The sequence below is a fragment of the Haplochromis burtoni genome, unplaced genomic scaffold, assembly GCF_018398535.1.
Source record: "Haplochromis burtoni strain Fernald_Lab_line unplaced genomic scaffold, NCSU_Asbu1 Contig_497, whole genome shotgun sequence".
NCBI classification, from domain to species: Eukaryota; Metazoa; Chordata; class Actinopteri; order Cichliformes; family Cichlidae; genus Haplochromis; species Haplochromis burtoni.
In genome coordinates, this window is record NW_024582858.1 from 147,530 (window position 1) to 171,241 (window position 23,712).

The window sequence follows — 23,712 nt, forward strand, 5'->3', positions numbered from 1 at the left end:
AGCTCTGCTGCTGCTGCCTGCTGCTCATGGATCCCCAACCCTAATCCTGTACCTCTCCGCAGAGGGCAGGCACGCTCACTTCCAAGGTTAAGCTTGTGAATGTGGGGACACTTAAATCTCTGCCGCTCTTGAGAGGAACTAAATGAATATCCGCCTTCATGAGGGCGGATTACATTCCCACTGATACACCTGCTAACTTTCTGTCTCTCACATGTGTTTCCCCTCCCCTCTCATTAGAGTCCAAGAGGTTTTCAACAGCACTTCAGCCTCTGAGGGCGTCAGAGAGGGAATTATTTTTCACATCTACAAGCTAAGAGGCATTAAAGTATTGGATTTGCACTTGTTATTATTATTTGCACTGTGTTTAAATAGCCCCTGCAGAATCTCACAAAGCAACATTAATGTTTCAGCAAATGGATGAGTGTCTGACTGTAAATATTTCAGCTTTTTCGCACCTGTGCTGGCATTTTAAATGAGAGGGAGGTGTGAGGCTGGAGGCTGTGGATGGAAACGTGCTTCTAAGCACATTTACACAATTACATAGTGAAGCAGAGCAGGTTTCTGGTTGGAGGCTCTCAGTTCAGCACACTCGGGCCTGCCGGTGGTGAAGTGACCACTAGATGGCGACGACGCTCTAAAAAACAGGTGAGTACAGCGGGGTAGAAAACGAGCATCCCTGCGAGATAATCGCATATGACTAGTATGAATATGTTTCAGTATGTTTCATAGAGTGACAGGTGAGCACAGGACAGCCAGGAGTCTGTGAAGTGAAGAGAAGATCACAGTGTGGAGTCAGGAGTGTAGCAGAGGTTAATAAAGGCAGACCAGCCTGGATTACCAGCCGTGAATAGAGGCGGGGGGATAAACAGGACTTGTAATTGCTGCTTGGCTCTGAAATAGACTCAGAGGGAAGTCTTCCTGCTGGAAACAAACCAGCCTAACAGGCTATTTTCGAAGGCAACTTTGATTATTTGAATCCTCATTATTATATAAAACACAGTAACAGCAGTCAGCCTACATAGATGGATTGAAAGGCCGTTCTTTCTTATGCTTTAATGTTATCTCCAATATTAAAACAACTTGTCTATATTACTGACTTTCAGACTCATGCTGCCTTGTCAGACTGCTTTCTCTGAATGTTTCTAGATTTGGTGGTGTACCCAAGGAATTTTTGCACCTCAGTAAAACTCATTTTCAAATGAATTTCTATTAAATCTACCAGGCTGGCATAGAGAGTTTGTAAAGGTTTGTACACCCAAAACATATGGTCAGGTTGTAAAATACCCCACTGTAACCACACCAAAACATTAAAATGTATCAATAAAAACATCCGGTAATCTCACCTGACAGGTTTTTTTTATGAACACTTTAAATTTTCATTTTTTTCCCCCTTCTCTTTTTTTTTTTTTTTTTAAATAAAACACTAAAATTCAGAAACCGGGCTTCACGTACTGTAATAAATTTTAAAATAATAGAAAAAGTAGAATAAGAATAGAAATATTTTTTTTAAGCAGCAGCTTTTTAAAAAGCCTTTTGGGAGGTCCTGATCCTGCGCTTCTGAACTACTGTGCAGCCCTAGGTGGGGAATAAGGTGCATTTATGTAGCGCGTAACGTGTTATTCTGGTAGCACAACCGCAGCACAAGCACAGATTTAAGGTTGGAGTAGGGGGGGGAGGGGGGGGGGGTATGGGTGGGCTCGCAGAGTTCACCACAAAAATATATATAGACTTCCTCCACCTTCACTACGAAACCCACCGACACACACTCCGGGAGCTACAGCAGACAAGGACAAGACTGAAGCTTTGAAAGAGCGAGGTGATTCCCATAACCACTTCAAACACCAGGCGCAGGTTTATACGTAAGTCTTGAAAGTTCAGTAGGGAAATGAGGCTGCTCTTTAGCGTCTGTGGCTGTGTCACACACACAAACACACACATACACACACACAAAGAAAAAAATATACCCCACTGTTCTTTCTCTGGAAAAAAAAAATCATAAATGAGTTGCTGTGTTTTGCACTTTAGCAGATTATAGCGTATACTTCCTTTTTTCTCCTCTCTCTTAACTGATTCACCGATTCACCAAAAGTCATTTTTAAAAAAAAGTCCCTTTAACAGTTGCCCTTTGTAGACACCACATTGGATGTGACACATCCTCTATACGAGTTTCATTTATCATATTCGTTTCCGTTTAACTTGAATCATCGATCAGCATCTGCCCTTGCCTTTAATTGGAGTTGGTACCCTTTCTCTTGGCTGACTTCCACTGCTCAATCCCCTTGGTCACCTCTACTTGACTTCTCGGGAATATTGCTGAGTCACGAGGAGGGCGAAGGGGGCGATGTTTCGACTCAAAATACCCGTGCCTGTGACAAGTAACCTGCGCAAATGGGCAGATATCCTTCAATCCGCTTTCAGCGCCCACTTTGCTCTGCTCACCTTTGCGCGGTGATGCCCAGAGGAGAGAGGGGGAGGAGCGGGGTCTCCAATCCTGCCCACCTTTCTCCTCCCTCCGCCGCTGACAGCTCGACAGACACCGCTGCTGGCCTATCGCGCCAGAGCCGGACCCCTCTCTTGTCCTTTCTCTCCCTCCCCCTGTGCCCTGCCCACCCCGGCGGTCTCCTCTCCAGCCCTGCCAGAGCCAATCCGCGACTGGGTGTAAGTAGGGCAAGCCGCTTCCTGGTTCTCAGAAAGGAGGAGCTGGGAGTCGGAGTGGGCCAGCACAGGCAGAAGACAGGGGGACAGAGCAGCCCAGAAAGCCGGCGGTCTGCAGAGAGAAGAGGAGAAGGGAGCTGCGAGGGAGGGGGAAAAAACGCCGACGCACAATTTGACGAGTAAGAAAACCTCGCAGGTGTCGAGCTGAGGACGACAGGAGCGGTGAAGCCCCCGCCTCCTGGCGAAGAAGAGGCGAGAGCTGGGAGCATAAAAAAAAGAAATATACGAAGTAGAAGAAGTCGGCAGGGTGGGACGAAGTAATCCAGGAAGTGTGGAGGCCGGTCAGGTGGGAGGCGACGAGCCAGGACAGGTGACACACCGGCACTCAGGTAACTATTCACCTGTCTGCCCTCGAAATGTCAACAAACTAGAGCAATCCTGTAAAGTAAATGTTGTTTTTAGGGGGCATGGTTTGTTTGTTTTGTTTTGTTTTTTCTGCCGTGACAGCACCGGCTTGCCTCGGGCGCTTTCGTCCCTCCTCCCTCCTTCCCGGTTTCTGATCGGGGTCACGGGAGGACTGAACACGTCACGGCTACTCAGTAGCTCCCGTCGACATTTATTAAAAGCGTTTCGGTTTACTTTTAGAAGCGCACAGAGCCACACATGCTCTCACAGTTCTTCTGTTTTTGTGGTGGGCGAAGCAGGTGCTGCAGCCGCTGTTTGTTACGTGCGTCTGCGCGCGGCGGCGGCGGCCAGGTGAGCGACACGGAGCAGGGTCGGCGGGTACATTTCTGGAGACTGGGCTGCTAATTATAGCCGAGAACACCGGCTGACATCCAAAACCTATAACCTGTTCTCACGCACATCACCTGCCTCCCTGCGCCACTCACGGGCACGCGGTGCAGTGGATCTGCCGGATTTAGTCTCTTGCGCCTAAACGAGCCACCCTCAGTGGTCTGTTAATCATCATTATCATCATCATCATCATCATCCCTACGGCGCACCCAGTGTTTTATTTTAATCCTGTCACAATCCTGTGTTACAAAGGCTGTAATGTTAGGTTAAGGCTTCAGCCTGCATCATGGGTGGGGAGGGTTGTTATATCAGTGGGCTTCTGTATGTGTGTGTGTGTCGTTGAAGAGGTAACCGTGTTGCTGACTTGCCCCTCTGACAGACCGGCCTAACAAGCTCAACTGGCTTGGGTTTGGTTTCCCTGTGCTGTGAGCAGCTTGGTTGGTTAAATCTTTAGGCGCCCTTGCAGGCAGTTAAAGCCCCGTGAAGCTCCCAGGCTCAGGTGTTACTGAAGGCTTCTTTATTTTCTTCCTTCTGTCTCACCTCTGTGTCTCTGAGGGGTGAGAGTGGGTGGCTGTGAAACCAGGGAAGGAAGGTAGCAAAAAGACAAGAAGGAGACCATAAAACAGCCTTTGTACTTTCTGTTTTCTTTTAGTGTGTGTGTGTGTGTGTGTGTGTTCTCTGTGAGCCGGTTACCATCATCATGTGATGGGGCATTTCTAACACTTACACTGGGTTGGCACCACACATGGAAGAGCCATCAGGGTTTTGAAATAATTTCTTAAAGCCAGCTCTGTTTGCCCTAACTTTGTCTGCAACATAATTAGACATCTGTGTTTTACCACCACCACCCTTGTTCCTGGTGTCCTAACATGACCTCCATCTTGGCCTGCTGTCTGCATGCCTGCTTTTTGTAGCCTTGGATATTTCATCATTATGTTTAGTCTTAATTTGCAGAAACATGAATACTTACTGTCCTTCAGTTAGAGAGCTGGGGACATTAAAAAAAGAAGCCCTCATTACTTGTACATGGTATGTTGCTAATCATGTTCATCTAAAAGGTGTGTGTGTGTAGGGGTGTGTATTTGTGTGTGGGCTTTCCCAACCCTACTTACAGTTGGAGAACTTCTTTTCCGAAGAAGTCAAAGTAGGAAGCAGTTGGTTTCTGTCGGTGTATTTTTTTTTTTCTGTTCTTCTACAAGAACTCCCCACTCCACTCCAAATTACATCTGGTGCATCATATGATAACTTGTGGGTGTGCAAGTGTGTGTGTGTGTGTGTGCGCGCTTATTCACATGCAGCATAGCTAACCCAACATATCTGACAAAACAAAAACGAAACGGGCGTCGTTTAGTTAGTCAGCACCTTGTGTTTTTCTTTATCAGTTGATCACATCTCCTCTCTTTGTTCGCGCACCCTTTAGTTAAAGGTAACAATCAAATTAAAGCTCCAGGCATTGTGTTCTTTGACATTATTGGGCAAAAATCAATAACAGCCTCTCTCACACTGTAATTCAAGTGCTCTGAGAGAGAGCGCTACACTCCTGCACCTCCTCGGGACTTCGTTTTCAGCCTTTAGAAAATCTAAACTATGACAGGAAACCAGTCACAGGTATTTTATAAACCAGATCAAAAGAGTAGCACAGAGCAGTATTAAAAAAAGTGAAACTTAGACACCGCTTTGGTTTAAAGAAGAAGTTTAAATTGTGTGTGAAGCCAACAATCACTGTACACTCATTTTTCTAGTCCATAACAACTGTTCGTTTGGAGGAAGGGGTGTATAGCAGAGAGAGAGGACAGCTGGTTTGTGTGTTTTCTTTCTTTTTTCTTTTTTTACTGCATCTTTCAATTTGATAATTCAAGCATTAAAATCTTTTTCTTTTTCAGGTATATGACATCTGCAAACCTCTGAGCAAAAAACCAAAGAGTAAGGGGTCGTGCAAAGGAGAAGGAACAGAAAGCAAGAACCCATCTTCTCCTGGGTTTATGGACTGGAGGTAGGAATCTCGCACCTTTTTATAATATGACTTACACTGTAAACACGTGTACACTCAAGAAGAGACTAGCACTTATGTGGCAACTGGAGACCACAAAATGTCAATAGATTTCAGGCGGGTGAAATAATCAGTAGCAGCACAAAGTGGGCAGGTACAGAATTATCCTAATCTCAGCTTTAAGGTGAGCAATTGAAGCAATTACCAATAGGTGTGAAAAATACTGTTGACTGGCATGTGGCACATAACCTACTCAAGCAGGGTACGGAAAGTCCAGCAGCAGCTGTCGGCTGCAGAGCGACGGCATGAGGCTTTTGTCTGCATATCACTCACTCACTCCGTCTTCCAGACACTTATGCTGTCAGGCAGCCGTGCGTTACCGTGTAATGGGAAAACGATTATCTTGAAATGTTGTTGTGTCATCCAAGCATATTTGAAAGCCGAGGTCTTAACACCTGTTTCGAATGGCCGCCCTCAGCAATGGAGAAGAAATTGTGCATCAAGGAGTAGACGGAAATGAACAGTACAAGTGGAGATAACACTTGCAGGACATAAAAGTTGTGTGTGTGTGTGGTGTTGAGTCACAAATGCAATTGTGTGAAGAGTGTGAAAGGAGCTTGCGTCAGTGCCTATAAGGTCACCTCAGGAACTGATTTTCCTGTAACTTCAGGATGCACGTCTCTCCTAATGTTATTCAAAAGTTGTGACTACACGGTGTCACCCTGCTAGACTTTAAAAAAACCCATCTTGATGGCATGTGGTAGTTATATTAATTAGCTCCCCTGCAAGCTCATAGATGAATTAGACAGCGACATTAAATCGACACGGTTTAGCAGTGTTTCTTATCCTGTAGCTTGCTAAAAAGTAATAATGTAATTCTGAACAAATTATATGCTATTACACAGAATTATTTAATAAATATATATTTATTTAAAATGTATTTTGCTATTTAATCGCCACCAAAATGTCATATTATCAGTGCCGCTTATTCAGAGCTCCATTTGCACTCATTTACCACGCTGAGTAATACATACATGACTAATTTGTGCGATATCAGCCAAACATATGAGCTTTACTAAATCAAACGTGTGTGTGTGTATGGGGGGGGTATCCTCTGGAAACACTGGTCTTGGTGGGCTGGGAGCAGCATCGTGAAAGCATCCGTGTCCTTGGAATAAATATGAGCTGAATAAAGTGGTCAAACAGTTAAATATTTTATAGGCAACCTGGAAGTTAACTCCACTGTGGTTTGTCGGCTGCAGATGCTCTACTGGCTTTTAAAGATGGCTCAGGAATAATGCCAAAAATAAACCCTCATGTTTTTAAACCAGGCTGATGATATTTATAAGTTTTTGTTGTTGGGAAATAAGCACAAAGGAGCTTTAAGGACATCATAACAGTAATGTTAGACATAATCACATAGCGGAGGACGCAGTCTTCGAGGATTAGCGGCTCCTTCAGCTTCAGGCAACAATATGCTGGCTAATTTAAAAACATGCAATTAAAATGGAACGAGAGACATGAATCTCATTCATTCTTTTTTTTTTTTTTTTTCTAAAGCTAAATGATTATTCCAGTTGCGATCGTGAAATTGAGATTAGCAAACAAACCATGTAATGAATGGATATTTTTGATATGCCTTCTGACAGCATAAGGTCAGATCCACCTACTGAGAAAGCTGAGCTCTAAAATAAAGATCTCATGACCGGATTACTGATGCTGATTATTATTTAAATGAAGATGTTAGAGTTTCCTGTCAATGTCAGCAAGATGCCACAAACCTACCAACATTTGTGCTGTATGAAGTGCAGTTCCAGCCACGCTCGGTGCATATTTACCTGTGTTTCAACGTAATCCAGATAACGCTGGTGTTTAAATCCCACTGAATTTTACCTTTAAAACAGCTGCAGTTCTGTCAACTTTCCCGTCCTCTTAACTGTCATAGGAAGTAAAATGTATATTAATAAAATGCATGATGTATTGTTTACATGTTATATGTTTAGCTATAAAGAGAACACTCCTCTTTGAAGGAAGCTGGAGCATGAAAATGCCTATATGTTATGTAAAGTTATCTGGACTGAAGGTTAATTTTAATTAGGTTTGAATTTGTTTATGACTTTATCATGTGACTGTGTGTCTGTGTGTGTGTATGTGTGTATGTGTGCGTGTGTGTGTGGTGGGCAAGTTAGTGTGACAATTCATGTGACCACTGCTTTGCTAGAGTATGACTGGTGACTACCATGTGTCCGTGAAAGGGTGGGTATAAAGGGAAGTGACATTGAGTGGTCTGTCAGGCGAGGAAGAGAGTCACAGACCTACACACACACACATGCACACACTCTGATACATGCATGCACACAGTTCTGGGAAATGCTTTAATTAGGGCATGTGAGCCCATATAAATTCCCCCTATTCAGACATGGGTCTTTCAGTTTCATATGAACCGACTGAGTGGGAGGAAGGTGGGGGGGGAGAGAGAGAGAGAACGGGGGATGGAGGATGGAGTTGAAAGAAGTCGAGGTTTCTTTTTTAGCCCCAGATATCTGAAGGTGTCTCACCCTCTTTCTTGTGTCTCCTTTGTTCTCATCCAGCATCACTCCGACACCTTCAGTAGTGCCCTGCACTCTGACTTGTGTGTGTGTGTGTGTGTGTGTGTGTGTGTGTGTGTGTGTGTGTGTGTGTGTGTGTGTGAGAAAGATCACAATGTCTTCATCCAGCTCTTTATTGTCATCATATCCTTAAATAAATCCAATACTGTAACTGCGCTAATCAGATCTGTACCCAGACGTTTCCTCTATTTAAACATACATGGTTTTAGACAAGTTGCGCATTTTCACCATATATGGCGGTTGTTTCTCCACTTTAAAGCTGTAATGACACAGGGGTGACTGCATGGTGTCCGTAATCCAGTCTGCAGCGACTACAGTTGAGTCTTGCCCCCACTCGATCTGTGTCAATAGAGGAAGTTATGTATCTGCCATTTCCTCTTTTCAGTCATGAGTTTCTGTAGCATTTGACAGCCCTCCCTTGCTCTCGACCACCAGCTTCACAGCCCACGCCACCCTAGTGTTAACCAAGGAGCAGGTGGCCGTGACTCTTCTTCTTCTTCTTCTTGTAACGAGTTAAAGAGAAAAGGGGGGGCCTGAGGGAAAAAAAACACAAGCTACAGACTGAAGGAGTGATCGTGATTCAGCTCTTCTAGTAACAGTGCAATTGTTTCTGTACACATTGAGCGGGCGGTTATCATAAATAGGTACAATGAGACAACACTTCAGGGAAAGTGAGAATAAACACCCAAACATGTGCAGGCAAAGGGAGTCATTGCAGCTGAAACTGACCCCTTTCATGTGCGCTGCTCAGAGGGGAACTCCAGCTGCAAATGGAGGCGTTCATTCCAAAAGGCTGCTCATCCCTTCTGGAAAAAATCTAATCGCTTTAGTTTTTGTCGTTTTTGTTTTAAAATGTGAATTGCATTGTTTTTATTTTAAATGCAATTTAAAATAGAAGTATTTGTGGACCACAAAGTTTTGCTGAGATGTTCGTCCATCATTCAGGCTGCATTGGCTTCACTAACTGATCATTTGATCAGCAGTTAAAGTTCTCGTTTTCTCTCTTTTTTTTTTTCTTCTTCTTCTTCTTGCCTGGTTTCTGATACCACAGCAGTGGGTGTTGCAGTTGTACACCAGTCAGCTAAACGGTAAAGCCCTCCCTGATGCTGGGCTGAAGTTCTGATAATATTTCAGGGATTGTAGTTACAGTAAATACAAGCGGCCTCCTCCTCTTCCCATACAGTTGAGCCAATTTGTCAGGAAAGTGACACATTGTTTGATCATATCCTCTGGTCGTCTTTCTTTCTTTTCATTTCTACCAGTCTGGCAGCGTTCACCTGTTTTGTTTTTAAACATTTTTTTAGTCTAATCTTCCCCTGAGCCGTTTCTCGATCATTTCTCGTGTGTTTGTCTTTCATTTATCTCTCCATCTGTTCTAGTGGTCGACCATTTTTTTATAGAGCACAGGAAGAGGAAATTGATCAGGATCAGTTAGTTTTTGCAACATTTCTGTGTGTGTGTGTGTGTGTGTGTGTGTGTGTGTGTGTGTGTGTGTGTGTAACCCTTTTGCAACATCTTCCTCTTAAGTGGGAGTTCATTTGTGCAGGACAACAGAAGCTGTTAAGACCCTCCCACTGTTTTGACAACTTTAATGTAATGGACCCACAATTACACACATGCCTGGTAACAATATTGAGTGCTAATCTAGGTTTTTCAGTCGATTCAAGAACCCCCCTTAAAAGAGAGGGAGAGCAGCATTTCACTTAAAAGTACTGCAAGAATATGTTGCTGAATACTTTCACGTAACTTTTTGCCCCATCTACTGATTGCCATCTCCAAAACCACCTCACCTGCTCCACCTACCACTGCTGTTACTACATTCTCGAGCACCCACAGGAACACACACCAAAATTTATTTTAAAAATGTTTAAAAAAAAAGTTTTTGGCTCAGGTCTACAGTAATTTCTGCAGCACAGGTGGTGATGGGGTCGTGTTTGACTGCATTGGGTTGATCACATGGTTAAACCTCCCCAGCAATCTTATGAATATAATTTTATATCCTGCACGGCAAGGCTGAAAGCTTCAGTCGGACATTATATTATAAGCGGCTCCATGAGGAGTATCGAGCAGGACAAGTTAGTTTTCATTTAGCTCGAGGAGAGAACTGGAGATGTCGAGTATAATGTGCAGGGAGACTGACGGGAATTTAGATGTTAAATGTGCGATTTTTACACATAAAGAACTCATAACGATATTTTTATTGTACCGCTACAAAACTGTGAATTGTTTTTTGTCTTTTCTTTTTCTTTTTTTCTGGCCAATTAATTACCCTAAAAAATACAACACAGAGCGAGTGTCTAACTCTAAAAATACTACTTTTTTAAATTACTCTTCTTATTATCACGATATATTACAACACATGTACAAGCATGTTATTTCTATAATTTTCACAGTACATATATTGTATATGTACTTGCTTTTCAAAGCCATGACCAGTTATTGAAACTGATTTACATTGTAAGTTCTTATATTATAAACCTGTTGACAGACATCCTCTTATACACCTGTGTGTACAGAACATAAAAAAATTAGCAAAATGATTATAGATGTATTTTAAATATGTGTGTGTATCATTGTAGTATATTGCATATGTGTTTAAAAAAAAAGTGTATTTAAATATTTTATTGTATTGTTTCTGGATTCAAATTTTTGCCACTTTTTCTTTTTTTTTTTTTAGTTTAAAATTTACGCAGCTGGGGGACTTTAATCTATTTGCAAATAAAACATATTTATTTTATAATACAGGTTGTTTTTTTTAGCCCCGATTACGTTGCAGTATCGCACTAGCGTCGATTGAAAGTATGACTGAAAAGTGACTTCCTAGTTGCTAATGAACTCTTCTACTGTACCTAATTTAAATATTCTCTCAGGTAATGTAAAAAATTAACACAACATATTTATATATATGTGTGTATATATATTTACACTTTTTTGTTAAACTCTTCATGTGATTTCTCATCTAAAACTAACTGTGAAGATGTCGGGTTGATTTCTGACCACAGTTACTGCACCGGGTGCAGTACGCCTACACAGTTCATTTGCTCTACCTGATTGGCATGTTTTAACACTCCTGCTAACTGATACATTTCTGTATGTCTGACGTTTTGTTTTTTGTTTTTTTTCCTTTTCTTGTTTTCACATGCAATCGCATGTCGTCGTTCTCTCAGTGGAAACATTCCTCAACTTCATCAGCTCAATTCGACTCATCAGATATAAGAAATCACACACACACTCAATAAGATAACATTTCCTGCTTTTGCCTATTAATTGACGCAGGGTGCGGCATTTAATTCGCCCACACACACCTTGATGTTTCAGCGTACACGCACAGCTGTGGAGTTCTGGGGCTAGAAACTGCTGACCAGATAAGGAGCTAAAAGAGGGGGAGAGCAGAGTGTGAAACCACTCTGTCAGCATGCCTACTTTCTCTCTCACACATCTGTGCATTTTCTCCATCTTAGGGTGAAACTCCCTTTTGGTGATGCTAATGATAGAGGTGGCTGCTACCCTCAGACATCTGCACACACACGCAAACGCATACACCTGCAAGGACTCGGCGACTTCCTGTGGCTGCGTGCATGTGTTCACCTCTTGCTCTATCGCTCTGTTTACCTCCCAGTCTTCATGTCATGGCTCCTCTCCCTTCTCTTTTTCTGTCTCCCCCTCCACCTTCCTCCCCTCCACCTTCCTCCCCTCCACCCCTTGTAACTTAACTCTCTCGACTCTTGTTTCATGTCTCTTCGCTAACACAGATTGTTCGAGGCTGGGACTAGATTTTCCTGTCTTAACCTCCTCTCTGCTTTATCTTTCAGAGTATCTCAACACCCACTCCCCATTCACTCACTCACTCGCTCTCATGTGTTTCTCCTCCCCCATACCCTCCTTACACTTGTTTGATTTCTAAGAACATGTGTGTTTTTAGAAAACATACCTCCCTCATGTTCCTTTTTTTAAACTTTTGTTGCCTCTTCTCAAATCTCAGACAGTTTTCCTTCCAACCTCAGATTGATTTCTCCTTTCCGTCTCCTTCTTTAACTGGGGCAAACAAACAGAAGAATTTGACTTAAGGCTGATTTTGGGCAAAGAAAATAAGCACAAAAATCTTTTTGTTGTTGTTTTTGTTTTTTTACAGAAATAAATTGAAACTGCTTTAGAAAATGATTCGGAATGAAAAACATGTAAAGTTCAACTTAAAGTAGTTTAAACCAATCTTTAAACTAATCATAACTAAATCGTATCTTCCAATGTTCTGTGTTCTTTAAATCTTACTACACTTTGTTCACTTTTACAGTTTTATTACACATTTAAAAATGTTTGAAAGTCTTAGCGGCATCCCCTCATTTCCTTCTCCTCCAGATATCAAATCGATGCTTCCACAAAATTACATTAAACTATCCAAATAGAATAGCTAGCATGAATCCTGTTTCCTAAGTTACAACAAAATAAAACCATGACTTTCTAGCAGTTATTGCTCAAAAGCCAACCATTTTGTCCCTTGCACACTGTAATGTCATTCGTTAAAGGTTTTCAGTATAGAGCCTTTGGATGCATAACTCTCATGTGGTAAAGGGAAACATAAAAGCCTTTTATTCCCATAGATGTCAGGTTAGAAGCTGGTGGATATTACACAATGTATATGTGCACCCAAATGTCTTGCCCCATGTGCTGATAAGCTGATAATCCTCCAGCAGATTCACACCGGCGTTCAGGTCTGGCATGCAAACCGGCTGCTGTTGTAGCTCGCAGTGGAGTGTTGTGGTGTGGGAGGGCGAGGGGATAAGGGCCTTCGCTCTGCCAACCAAATGAATAATGTAATGTGTTCTTGGAACTAAGACCACAGCGTGCGCATGCGTCACACTTTACACACACACACACACATCATAACGCCCCAGTTACAGTAAGGACAGAGGAGGGCATGGTTGCAGGGGCACTCTTAAATAAAGAAAGAACAAACTTTGCTGAGTAACATCAACTCAGAGGACTTCTCTTTTTTTTTTTTTTTTTTCTAAATTCCTCTTCAGTTATTGCAGGTTGCAATCGTTGTAATTATCATGATGGTGTCTCAAGTCTTGTCTTTGACAAATTCAAATGGCGATTCAAATTCACCCCCCTCGCTGCGTCTGTTTTTATATCTCCTGGTGGGATGCAAATGTTCAGTCCGGAGGGAACTGCTGGGACACACAGCAGGTGGAGTTTGTGTTTTATCTCCCAGCAGGGACGAGCTGCTTTACTAGAAGACCTGCCCATGTTCGTTTAGTTTTGCTTTTTATGCCGTTTTAGACACAGTTGTCACTCCAAATGGGTTTGCGCCCCTGTAATGCCTTTGAGAGCGCTTAGCCTGGCTGAAAGCAGCGGTTCTGGTTTGGCAGACATTATGTGTGTATACTCTCATCTCTTCTCATCCCCCCCACGTTTCCTCCTCCCCCTACTCTTTCTCAGCGAAGGTGTACCAGTACCACATTCAAGTCATTACCCCCAAAAAAGTAAGGTGTAAAAAAAAAAAAAAAAAGGTTGAAATCTTTCTAAACCCTTTAAATCAGTCTGTCAAACAGAGGAGAGACTTGGTGTGAGCCGGACGAGGTGTGTGGAGGAGAAACGGTATGAATTTGAATCTTATTTTTCATGTGTTTGGCTGCTTTGTTGTTATTTTGTTGTTTTTGTGGCAGAGGTTGTTTAGCATCATGATTTGTTTTGTTGTGGTTTGGATTAACTTTGCGCTAAATTCCGGGTTTTATATGAATGAAAACACTTGTACACGTGTTTGTTTCTTAGTCACTGTGTGTCTCTGTAGGAGGAATTTCATTTCATACAGAAACTCCGTCTGTAACGAGGACATTTTATAATAATTTATTCAGAGCCGCTGAAACGCATCTGTGTGCTCCCGTCGAGTCACTGAACAGCACAAACGTTTTGCACATAGCCACGTTCAAAACTGTTGCACAATTTTTCTTAAGCCTTTCTTCCAATTTAGATTTACCTAACGACTTTGTAAAACTCTAAAATCGATCCATAAACTTGTCCGTCTGCTAGCGCGAGTACTGAGAAAGCCATCACAACACCAGAAGTGCTCATATTAACCAACATGGACGGACACACACACACACACACACGAGCAGGCCACTCTGGAAAACATCTGACATCAGAATTCATAAAAGCTTTTCTCCTTCTCCCTCTCTCAGCCACAGTTTTCTGTGACTAGTATAAAGTCATATTTTCCCCCTTAGTGCTGGAGCCTGATATAATTGAGGTGGACTGGGAAAACTTACAGCCTTTAACGGAAAATAGGAGCCATAAAAATAATACCAACAGTTTTAGTTCCAGTTACCACACGCTCTCTGTGTGTGCAGTGGGGTTTCAGCATATAGTCGATGGATAGTATAAGCTGCTTTTATACTGAAGAGTAAATCTTTGTGAGCAGGTTTGGTCAATCCTGCAGCTGTCGTTTTCCTGGCCTCCACACAAACTGCTCTCTCTTTCTGTTGAGCTGGTGGACAGTAACTGTGGATTTAAGTTTCCATTTCCTCTTCAGTAAAAGCAAATCCACGGCAGATCCTCCACATTTCTTTGATTTCTTTCTTCTTCTTTTTTAAAAAAAATACATTTCGTATAACCTGCAGGTTTTTGACCAGTGGCCTTGCAGTTAGATGGAGATCCAAAAAATGATTTGAAGTTGTGATCTGTATATTTAAATAAACAAATAGATCTTTGTTGTTAAAAGAGAGGAAGAGTGTGCACATAATGAAAGCAAGGGATGAGGAAACCGTCAAGTTGCAGAGGTGGTACATTCCTCCACCGTCGACAAAGAGTAGGAGGTGAGAACAAAAAAAACTAAGAAAGAGATGAGATACAATTGTTGGAAAGATAACATCTGTCGCATTAAATGTACAGAAGATCAACACAATCCAAAATTCCATGGGTTAAAAAACTTGACTTTTATCTACTTTGCATGCTCACTTTATTTGTGTGTTTTGGCGAGAGTAAGAGTGACGTTCAAAGACACGCCTAAAGGCAAACAGTCCTATCACTTATTTGACTTTTAAGGTAACAAGTCCTGTTTAACATGAATAAACTAAGAGTGACAGTTATTAAGAGTTAGGCTAATAGCTGAGCACTTGCTTGGAAGCTTTCAAGTGCATGACAATATGCGTTTGTGGTATCAGCCTGTGGGCTGGTTTAACATTAGTTACAATGTGTTGCAAGATTCAGCAACTTATGCAGACATGTCCTTCGTAAGCGACGAAAACAACCAGAAACAAAGTCACAAGGAACAAGAAGGGGGGGAGACACAAAGAGTGTGTAGTTTGTGGCTGTGCATGTCATAATGTGTCAGTATTAAGTGACTCACAGGCAGACAGAAAATTGATGGGAATCGTTGAAACTTCTATGCAATCTTATTATTTTCCGAATACGTCTGTGTTCTGAGGAATATGCCTAAAATAACAAGCTTGAACCACCAACCTCCCATGATGCTCTTTTTTTTTTTTTTTTTTTTTTTCTCTGTCTCTCTCTCTCTTTCTCTCTCCCCTGTGCCGGAAATTTAATGTGCACCGTTGTTTGCTCCTACCAAAACCCCTTTGTTTCTCGCTTTTCTGCAGGGCTTCAATTTCTGTTTTTTGAGTGACTTTTTGCTTGCTGAGAAGCATTTCCAAATATTACACTGTGTGCTCTATGTTTTTTTGTTTTTTTTTTTAAATAAAGAATCTGATTTTAATGGAGTGATTACCAGTGATGGAGATGTTTGAACACAATTTTCTGCTCCAGTATCCTATCTGCTTAGTTTCCACTTTTTTTTTTCTTCCTCTTCATTATCTGTTCTATGATGGCCTAAAACGTTTTTTTTTTTTGTTTTTTTAAACGTTATTTTACAAATTCAGAATTGTCCGTAAAATTTCAGGAAACTGTGAAAAATGGATGTTGCAAAAGGGACATTTTTATCCTTCTTTGTCCAGCACATGCTCTAAAAGTCAAACTTATTCAGTTTGCAGGAATCTAAGATGAGGAAAAGCAGCTAACCCTCATTTGTAATAATCTGAAAATGTCTGATATTCCAAGTCTGAGAAATGTGAATTTAAAAGAAAAAGTTAGGTGTCCAAATAAACAAAAAACAAAATTGAGAAGGCCGTCTGAACGTCTTCACTCTTCTATATCAGCAGTTAGCCCTACATGTCGTCCTTGATGCCTCAAGTTCAGCGAGATAATTCTTTGTACAAGTGCGTTGGCTTCAGAAATATTAGTAAATATTTGTAACAGAATCTTTGGTGGTATTTTCTGACAAGTACCCAGTGACGTTCAACACGCCTAAGTTTCAAAGGAAGAGCACTTTGCACCAGTTTGTCTCAGTGGTGCAATGTGATATGGTTTAACTCTCATATTGCACCTATCTCACTGTTTTAATATGACTCACAATGCCAATATGATTTTGGTTCTTACACGTTTTTTTGCGTTCTTTGATTTTACCAAAAAATACTTTTTTCTTCTATTTTTTTACATTTCACATGGTTTTGGTTGCATGTGCTTATTTCCTTCCTGCGAAAGTAGTTGTACTAATGTGCATGGTCTGAAGCCGGATGGGTATTAATGCACAGCAACCGCAGCGATGCCATAACCTTAGCCGCGTTGCGATCCACGTACCTGTTGGCCTCGTACTTGTGAACAGGGAGGGGACGGCAGGAAGATTATGTTTATCGGAAAGTGTTCGGAAAATGGGCCGTTGGGTTTTGGAGAGAGGGGGCGCGTAGGCGACTTTGGGGGGGGAGGGGTATCTCTCAATGTGTCTTCGTCACCCTGCACCCTCTTTTGGTACGACAGGAAGGAGAGTGAGTGACAGAATGTGCGAACGAGGTAGACATCCCCAAGGATGAACGCTTAACCCCGACTTCTGACAAAGAGATCAGACCTTTTAAGTTGTCTGCACATCTGAAGGAAGGAGGAAATAGGAAAAAAAGAGTGGTTTTGAAAGAGAAAGACAGAGCGAGGAGGAAAGTGAAGGAGAAGACTTGCGAAGAACAAAAAGATGGAAGCCGTGAGACAGACGCTGCCTCGTCTCCAGCTGACGGTCCCCATGCCCATAAAGAAAGGGAAGGTAGGACTAACATTTACGACCTCTGGGTGGGTTCGTCCTCTCACCTTCGCACGAGAAAGAGACGGTTTGAGAAATCAAAAGGACCACAAAGTTTGCAGAAAGGTACCGGCAGGTTCTTGATAGGCATTTCATTAATTGCCTGTACTTTTCTTTTCTTTTCTCGTTGTTGAATGGGTGGGGTGCATTTCTGCGTGACTTAAATAGCCTGTCGTTAAGATCATCACATAACTGGTTAAATCTAACAATGGTGGGTGGGGGGAGCCACAGATTGGCACGCTATGTGTGCAAGTGCTCATGTGTACTCTGTGTGTGTGTGTGTGTGTGTGTGCCTGTGTGTGTGCCTGTGTGCTCTTGTGCATGCACGTGTATGTTTAATAGGGTGTGTTTTGGAGCAGGTTAGTCAGGTGGATGTACTGTTGTTGAGCAGAGCCCTCTGGGCACTGTGTGAACACTGTTATTGGATGGCCAGGGGGCTGCCAGTTGCTATGGGAGGGAGACGAAGGGCAGGGAGGGGGAATCTGGAGCGTGAGTTGTTTGTGGAAAATCTGGTCTGCTCAGGTGTGTGAAGAGATATTGTCGACCAGGTACAGTGTGGACAGGGTGAGGTGCGAGCTTAGGGATCCAAAGAAGGGAGTTGTTGGGTCTTATTACTGTCACATCTCACAAAGGGAAATAAAGAAAGTCATTGTCCTTGCTTGACGTTCATTACGGGATTTTACGTTCAACCCACCGCTCATACTTCTTGTCGAAAAACTGGTTTCTAAAATATCCTCACGCCACTTTTAAAATACAAAATACAAAGACCGCGTTATGAGAGTCACCGATGGACCTGTTGCAACTCTAAAAATTTGTATTTGACGTCAGATTATTTTCGTCTTTATTAAAGCTTATAATTCTCTTACTGTTTTTTTTTTCCCTTCCTCATTCTTTCACTGGTACTCCCCCTTTCACCCACTCTAGCCTGTCACTTCCTCCCTTGCTTGGGTTTTTTCCTTCTCTCTCTCTTCCATCAGCCCCTCTCTACCTGGTATTTTATTTCAATCAGCTAATGCTATAAGGGTTTCACACGAATTAACCTACTGCCCTCTCGTTACGACGCCTACAGCACATTACATAACCTTGTGTCCTTTCCTCATCTTCACTGTCGTTTTTGTTTTATATTTCCACCGTGTCACACATGATTTTATTTTTCTGCTTCCTCTTGATTTTTGTATTTCATTTAGCTCTCATTCAGTTGCCTTCATTTGAACTTTTTCTCAAATGCCCAGACCTCTCGACATCCACCAAAAATCACCACCTCCTGATTTAGTAACCTGGATCAAAAGCACAGGGAGAGTGAGGCGAGGAGGATCATGAGGCAGAGTTGTTGTTGTTGTTGTTGTTGTTGTTGTTGATCCCCATTTAAACTGTACGTCAGGTGAAAGGGGAATCCTAGCCTCAGTGACACTTAGATTTATTTTTGGGAGATTTAAGTATGACTCTGTGAAGGATGGTCTCTTATTTTTAGAAACTACACGGCAGTAACCTGTCTTTCTTTAAAAAAATGAGCCTGTAATTTGCTCACCCCTCTGCTTCCGCACATAAATTGAATTACCTTTCTTTCATGTAGGTGGCAATGTCTCCAGGAGAGGACGGGCTGATTGGGATTCCCTTCCCGGAGCACAGCAATGAACTGTTGTCCCACCTCAATGACCAGAGGAGGACAGGGCTCCTGTGTGACCTCACCCTGACTTCCCGCGGGGCACGCTACCCGACGCACCGCTCGGTCATGGCTGCCGTCAGTCTGTACTTCCGCCGACTGTTTGGTACAGAAGAAGCGGGTGGTGAGGGCGGAGGAGGTTTCAGCGTTTGCCAGCTGGATTGTGTGGCACCAGACGCCTTGGACGCCCTGCTGGAGTTCGCCTACACTGCCACTCTGACGATCCCCAGCTCTGGGATGAGAGATGTGCTGCGAGGGGCTCAGCTTCTGGGCATCCAGTGTGTGGCTGACGCCTGCAGAGACATCCTGGGGGAGACGGCAGAGGCTGAGGGGGAGGCAGCAGAGGAGCAGAGAGTTCAGCACACAGCTACTGATAGAATGGTAGGGGGAGAGAGGGTAATAGAGAAGGCCTCCAGAAGAAAAACAGACAGAAAAAAGGTGAAAAAAATTGGGCCATATCACAACATCAACTCCTCACCTTTGAACCCGCCACCTGCTTCTCCCATCTCGCATCCTTCACCTGCATCCGACAGCTTCCGCTCTCTGCCTTCTACTCAGCCTCCTAGCCCCGAACGCCACGAGCTTCGCCTCACGCCTGGCCAGAACGGAGATCCTAAAGAGATTAGAGAACCTGGCAGAGGGGCTACACTAAATGGAGGGCTCCCTTATTGGCTACAAGACCGCCCTCGTATAGCCCACCCACCTCCCATACCGCCCCTAAATGACAAGCTGTCAGGGGATGAAGAGATTGAGGGTTTGGGCGAAGATGGTATGCTGATGGGAAGCACCTCCATGCCTACCTCTGTAGCTGATCGTGGTGCAGCCCCCTCAGTAGTGGGAGGGGGGAGAAAGAGGAAGTCTCAGACCCCACAGCAATGTCCTGTCTGCCAGAAGATCATCCACGGAGCAGGAAAACTGCCACGACACATGAGGACGCACACTGGAGAGAAACCCTTCCAGTGCAGTGCTTGTGGAGTCCGCTTTACCCGGTACAGAAACTTCTTACTACGATAATCAGAATGTGCTCGGTTGTTGTTGGTTTTTTCATCTTTTTAACTCTTTCTACCTCTTCATGATTTTGTCTTCTGCTCTATTTTCATCAGCAATGATAAGTTGAAGATCCACATGAGGAAACACACAGGCGAGCGCCCGTACCCCTGCCCCCACTGCCCTGCTCGGTTTCTGCATTCCTATGACCTCAAAAACCACCTGTCCCTCCACAGTGGGGCGCGGCCCTTCGAGTGCCCGCTTTGCCACAAGGCGTTTGCCCGGGAGGACCACCTCCAGCGTCACCGCAAAGGTCACAGCTGCCTGGAGTTACGCACGCGTCGCCCCAGACGTGGGCCTGAGCTTGTGGAGGATGAGATCGGTGACGGAGGCAGGAGGGAGCAGTCCAACCATCTGGAGGCTATGTCTTTACAGCCCCACTCCTCTACGTTCATCCCCCGCACAATGCTGGAAGGGGGAAGTGGCTCCGGCGCCGGTCCTCTAATATTTCCAGGTGACATCGAGAGGGAGCACTCTCTCGCCCTTCAGGCTCTGGCCCAGTTTGGGTCTCAGAGGCTGGCCAGCTACCCCGAGCTTTTCCTACGAGGGCTGGACATGCGAGCAGGCAGGGAGGCGGAGGGAGAAGATGCAGGAAGAACCCGCTCGCCAGCTACACATCGCGACCGGTGGGCCGAGGAAATGGAAGAGGAAATGGGAGACGAGGAGGCAGAAGAAGAGGAATAGTGAAAACAGAACGTCTGTTTGACTGATCAAGTGTGTGTATGCGTGTGTGGTAAAACATCCACAATAAAAAAATAATAATAATAAGATCACTCAGGTGGCTGGACTAATTACCTGCTGCTCACCGATAGAGAGCGCTTAAGAAAACAAAGATTAAATGAAAAAATATAATAAAAGAAAAATTGCAAAACGGGTTTTCTGCGATATTTTAAATGTTTGTCTTCTGGTTGTTGGCATTTGATTGAATTTTTCTTTTAAAATGTATTTCTTGTTTGCCGTTTAATTTCATTTACTTTAGGTTTGAGCTCTTTCTTATGTCTTGATTTTATTTTTGGAAGCTGGTGTGTGTCAGTGTGTGTGTGCGCGTGTGGTTCCTGGGATGCTTTTTACTATGCAAACTAAAATCCAGGGCTGCGGCATGGAGTGATAGTTTAAGATGTATATTTTAGTTACAAAATATGTTGATTCAGGTGCACTTCAGGAGTCATATCAGCTGGATCACAACAATGAGTTTGTGTGCCCTGTCCTCTGGTGGTTATCAGTGGAAATGCAGTCTAAGTAATTAGACTTTTTCTGTGCATTGAAAGCAATAATCTTACCTTCTTTCTTTTTTTTTCTTTTTTTTTTTTTTTTGTTGTTAGTTGTTGAGTGAGCTTTGATTTGGTGCATAAACCAAAGATTTTAGGTTTTCTTAAGAGGAGATGAGAGAGGTGAACTGTAGCCAATGTTGGGTTTGAAGGCAAGAATCTTCCCAACTGTTTTGATAGCCATGAGAAAGAAACCTGCTTCTATATTTGAGTGTTTAAGAGCTGCAGAGCTCTGTGTTAAATGCCTGACCAAAAAGAGACAAAGTCTGGGTCAATGAGTTGATGCTGATAAATGGTAAAGACAATTCTCCCCCCCACTCCCGAGAAGCTGTGGACTAAAGTCTTCCAATGCACTCACTCGGGTTCTTTGATCGAAGACGACGTGCCCCCACGCCCTTTCTCTATTTATTTATTTATTGATATTTATTAAGGTTCTTCCGCTCAAACTCTTTTGTAAGACCAAATAGAGGGTTGGACACAGATCTGATCCGCTCCTCATCCAAGCTGCATTATGCTAAAAATCTTTCCTTGTGGTCTCCATACACCTCAAAGCCTTTTTACAGGCAGTGTCTTTGTTTTGGGTTTTTTTGTTGTTTTTTTTGGCCATTCATCCTCAAATGCATTCTTTGCACATTTAACCCCATCAGGTTCCATAACACAGGCACATTCCAGAGAGAAGGGAACAGCAGTATCAGGGGTTGAAACCCTCCCTCGTAAACGGACTTTTCAGCACGCTCTTCAGTTGTTAACTCAACATGTATGGTACTGTATCACATGTTGTTGCATGGCAGTTCTTACAGATCGGCCTAAAGGGGGCCGTTGTCTTTTCAGTTCATTCGTTTTTGACCAAAAGCTTTTTATCACCCTTTACCTGAAGCAGAACCTTCACGGGGTGTGATGCAACCATCAATTGCTTGAAGTGACAGCGTTTGTTTTTATTTTCACTTTCATTGAAATCTGCATTTTCAGAGCCCGCTGTATCAGCCACGTTGATCTGGCCTTGTGTGCACTGTCAGCTCTTTTCCTTGTAGTGAAACCTTTTCTCTGTTTCCAGTTTGTTTTGCACTAAGAGATTTTGGAGCTTCAAGCTTTTTTTCTTTTATTTTCCTTTAAAATCTTTTCCATTCACTCACTTACTACCATTTAAAAAATTGTGATTCAACTAGAGAATACTTCTTTAAAACCCACATGCTTCCTCCTGTATATTAGTACAGATATTGTCAAATATAATATATACATGTATATATATATTGGGATGAAGTTGCCTTAGGTTTTGGTTTGTTTTTTGTTTTTGTTTTTTTGTGCTGCAACTATTCTCAGGAAATCTTGAGCAATGCACTAAGTGATTAAATAAAATATCGAATGGGAAGAAACTGGTGCTGCAGGGTGATTGACACTCTTCATACTTGTGTAATGCCAGTAGTTTCATATTTGCTTTTATATCAAGTTGTTTGATGTTTAAACCACGAATGAATGAATTAAAATGTAGGTGAATACGAGTAGTGACAGTAAACTACTGGCCTTACTAGAACCGGTCTTACTGGAATGGCAGTATGACGGTTGGTATTGGGCATGAAGGGTGTTGGTACTCCCAGTCGGAGCTTTGTGAATGAATGTGGTTTAACTGATGCCAGCTGTGAAGTGTGAGTTTCTATGTGAGCTGTTTTTTGTTTTCCTGGCTTCGGTGAAGGGACATGGGGTACAGTCTGAGCAGAGACCCCGCTATCAGGGATACATTTTTGTCTTTCGGTTTTTAGTGGACCTTCTCAGTGATATGAATTCATTTTCCCAAGATTTGTTTCAGTTATTGTAAAGAGAATAAATAAAGATATCTAAGCTTGGTGTTTCTGTGTTACTGTTATTTTGTTTTTTTACTTTTTTACTATTTTTTTTTCTTCCCATATCTGCCCCCATCTCACCCTATCCCCAGTATCCCCAATATGTCCAAACCATCTCAGCCTTGCTTCTCTAATTTTGTCTCCAAACTGCTCAACCCGAGCTATCCCGTTGATATTCACATTTGTAATCTTGTCCATTCTGGTCACTCCCCCAAAAAATCAGCATCTTCAACTTAGTAGCACTAAGGAGGCAGAGCTTGAGGAGTCTATCTACAAAACATACGTTGGAACAGATCTCACAACAATCTTGTAAACTTTGCCTTTCACTCTTGCTACTATCCTTCACCCCTCACACTCGTATCCACCCACTCCATCCTGCCAGCACTCTCTTCTTCACTCTCTTGTGCACTGCTTGCTTTTTGATGGCTAACCAGAGGTATATAAACTCATCCACCTTCACTACCTCTATTCCTCACATGTTCACCTTCCACCTCTCATTCACACGTGTATTCTATCTCGTTTGTACTGATTTTAATTCATCTTCTCTCCAGAGCATAACTCCACCTCTCTGGGATCTCCTACACCTGCTCCCTACTCTCCCTATAGTTTACAATGTCATCTGCAAACATCCTAGTCCACAGAGACTCCTGCCTGACCTTATCAACCTGTCCATCACCACTGCAAACAAGATCCACAAAGACACGGTGCAGCTCCTGACTTTCTCTATGC

The 23,712-nt window shown here is 43.0% G+C and overlaps 1 protein-coding gene across 2 annotated transcripts; it reads left to right on the plus strand.

The window, feature by feature from the left end:
- Window positions 1–2,194: 2,194 nt before the first annotated feature.
- On the plus strand, window positions 2,195–22,987 carry zbtb7b (zinc finger and BTB domain containing 7B). Of its 2 annotated transcripts, XM_005946634.3 has the most exons (4): window positions 2,195–3,044; window positions 5,334–5,443; window positions 18,741–19,819; window positions 19,934–22,987. In XM_005946634.3, exons 3-4 carry the CDS (start codon window positions 18,747–18,749, stop codon window positions 20,559–20,561), a joined length of 1,701 nt encoding a protein of 566 aa, XP_005946696.1. In that variant the 5' UTR covers window positions 2,195–3,044; window positions 5,334–5,443; window positions 18,741–18,746; the 3' UTR covers window positions 20,562–22,987. The 2 variants fall into 2 exon arrangements, with proteins under 2 accessions (XP_005946696.1, XP_014196954.1); XM_014341468.2 differs by lacking the exons at window positions 2,195–3,044; window positions 5,334–5,443 and adding an exon at window positions 16,813–17,131.
- Window positions 22,988–23,712: the final 725 nt, after the last annotated feature.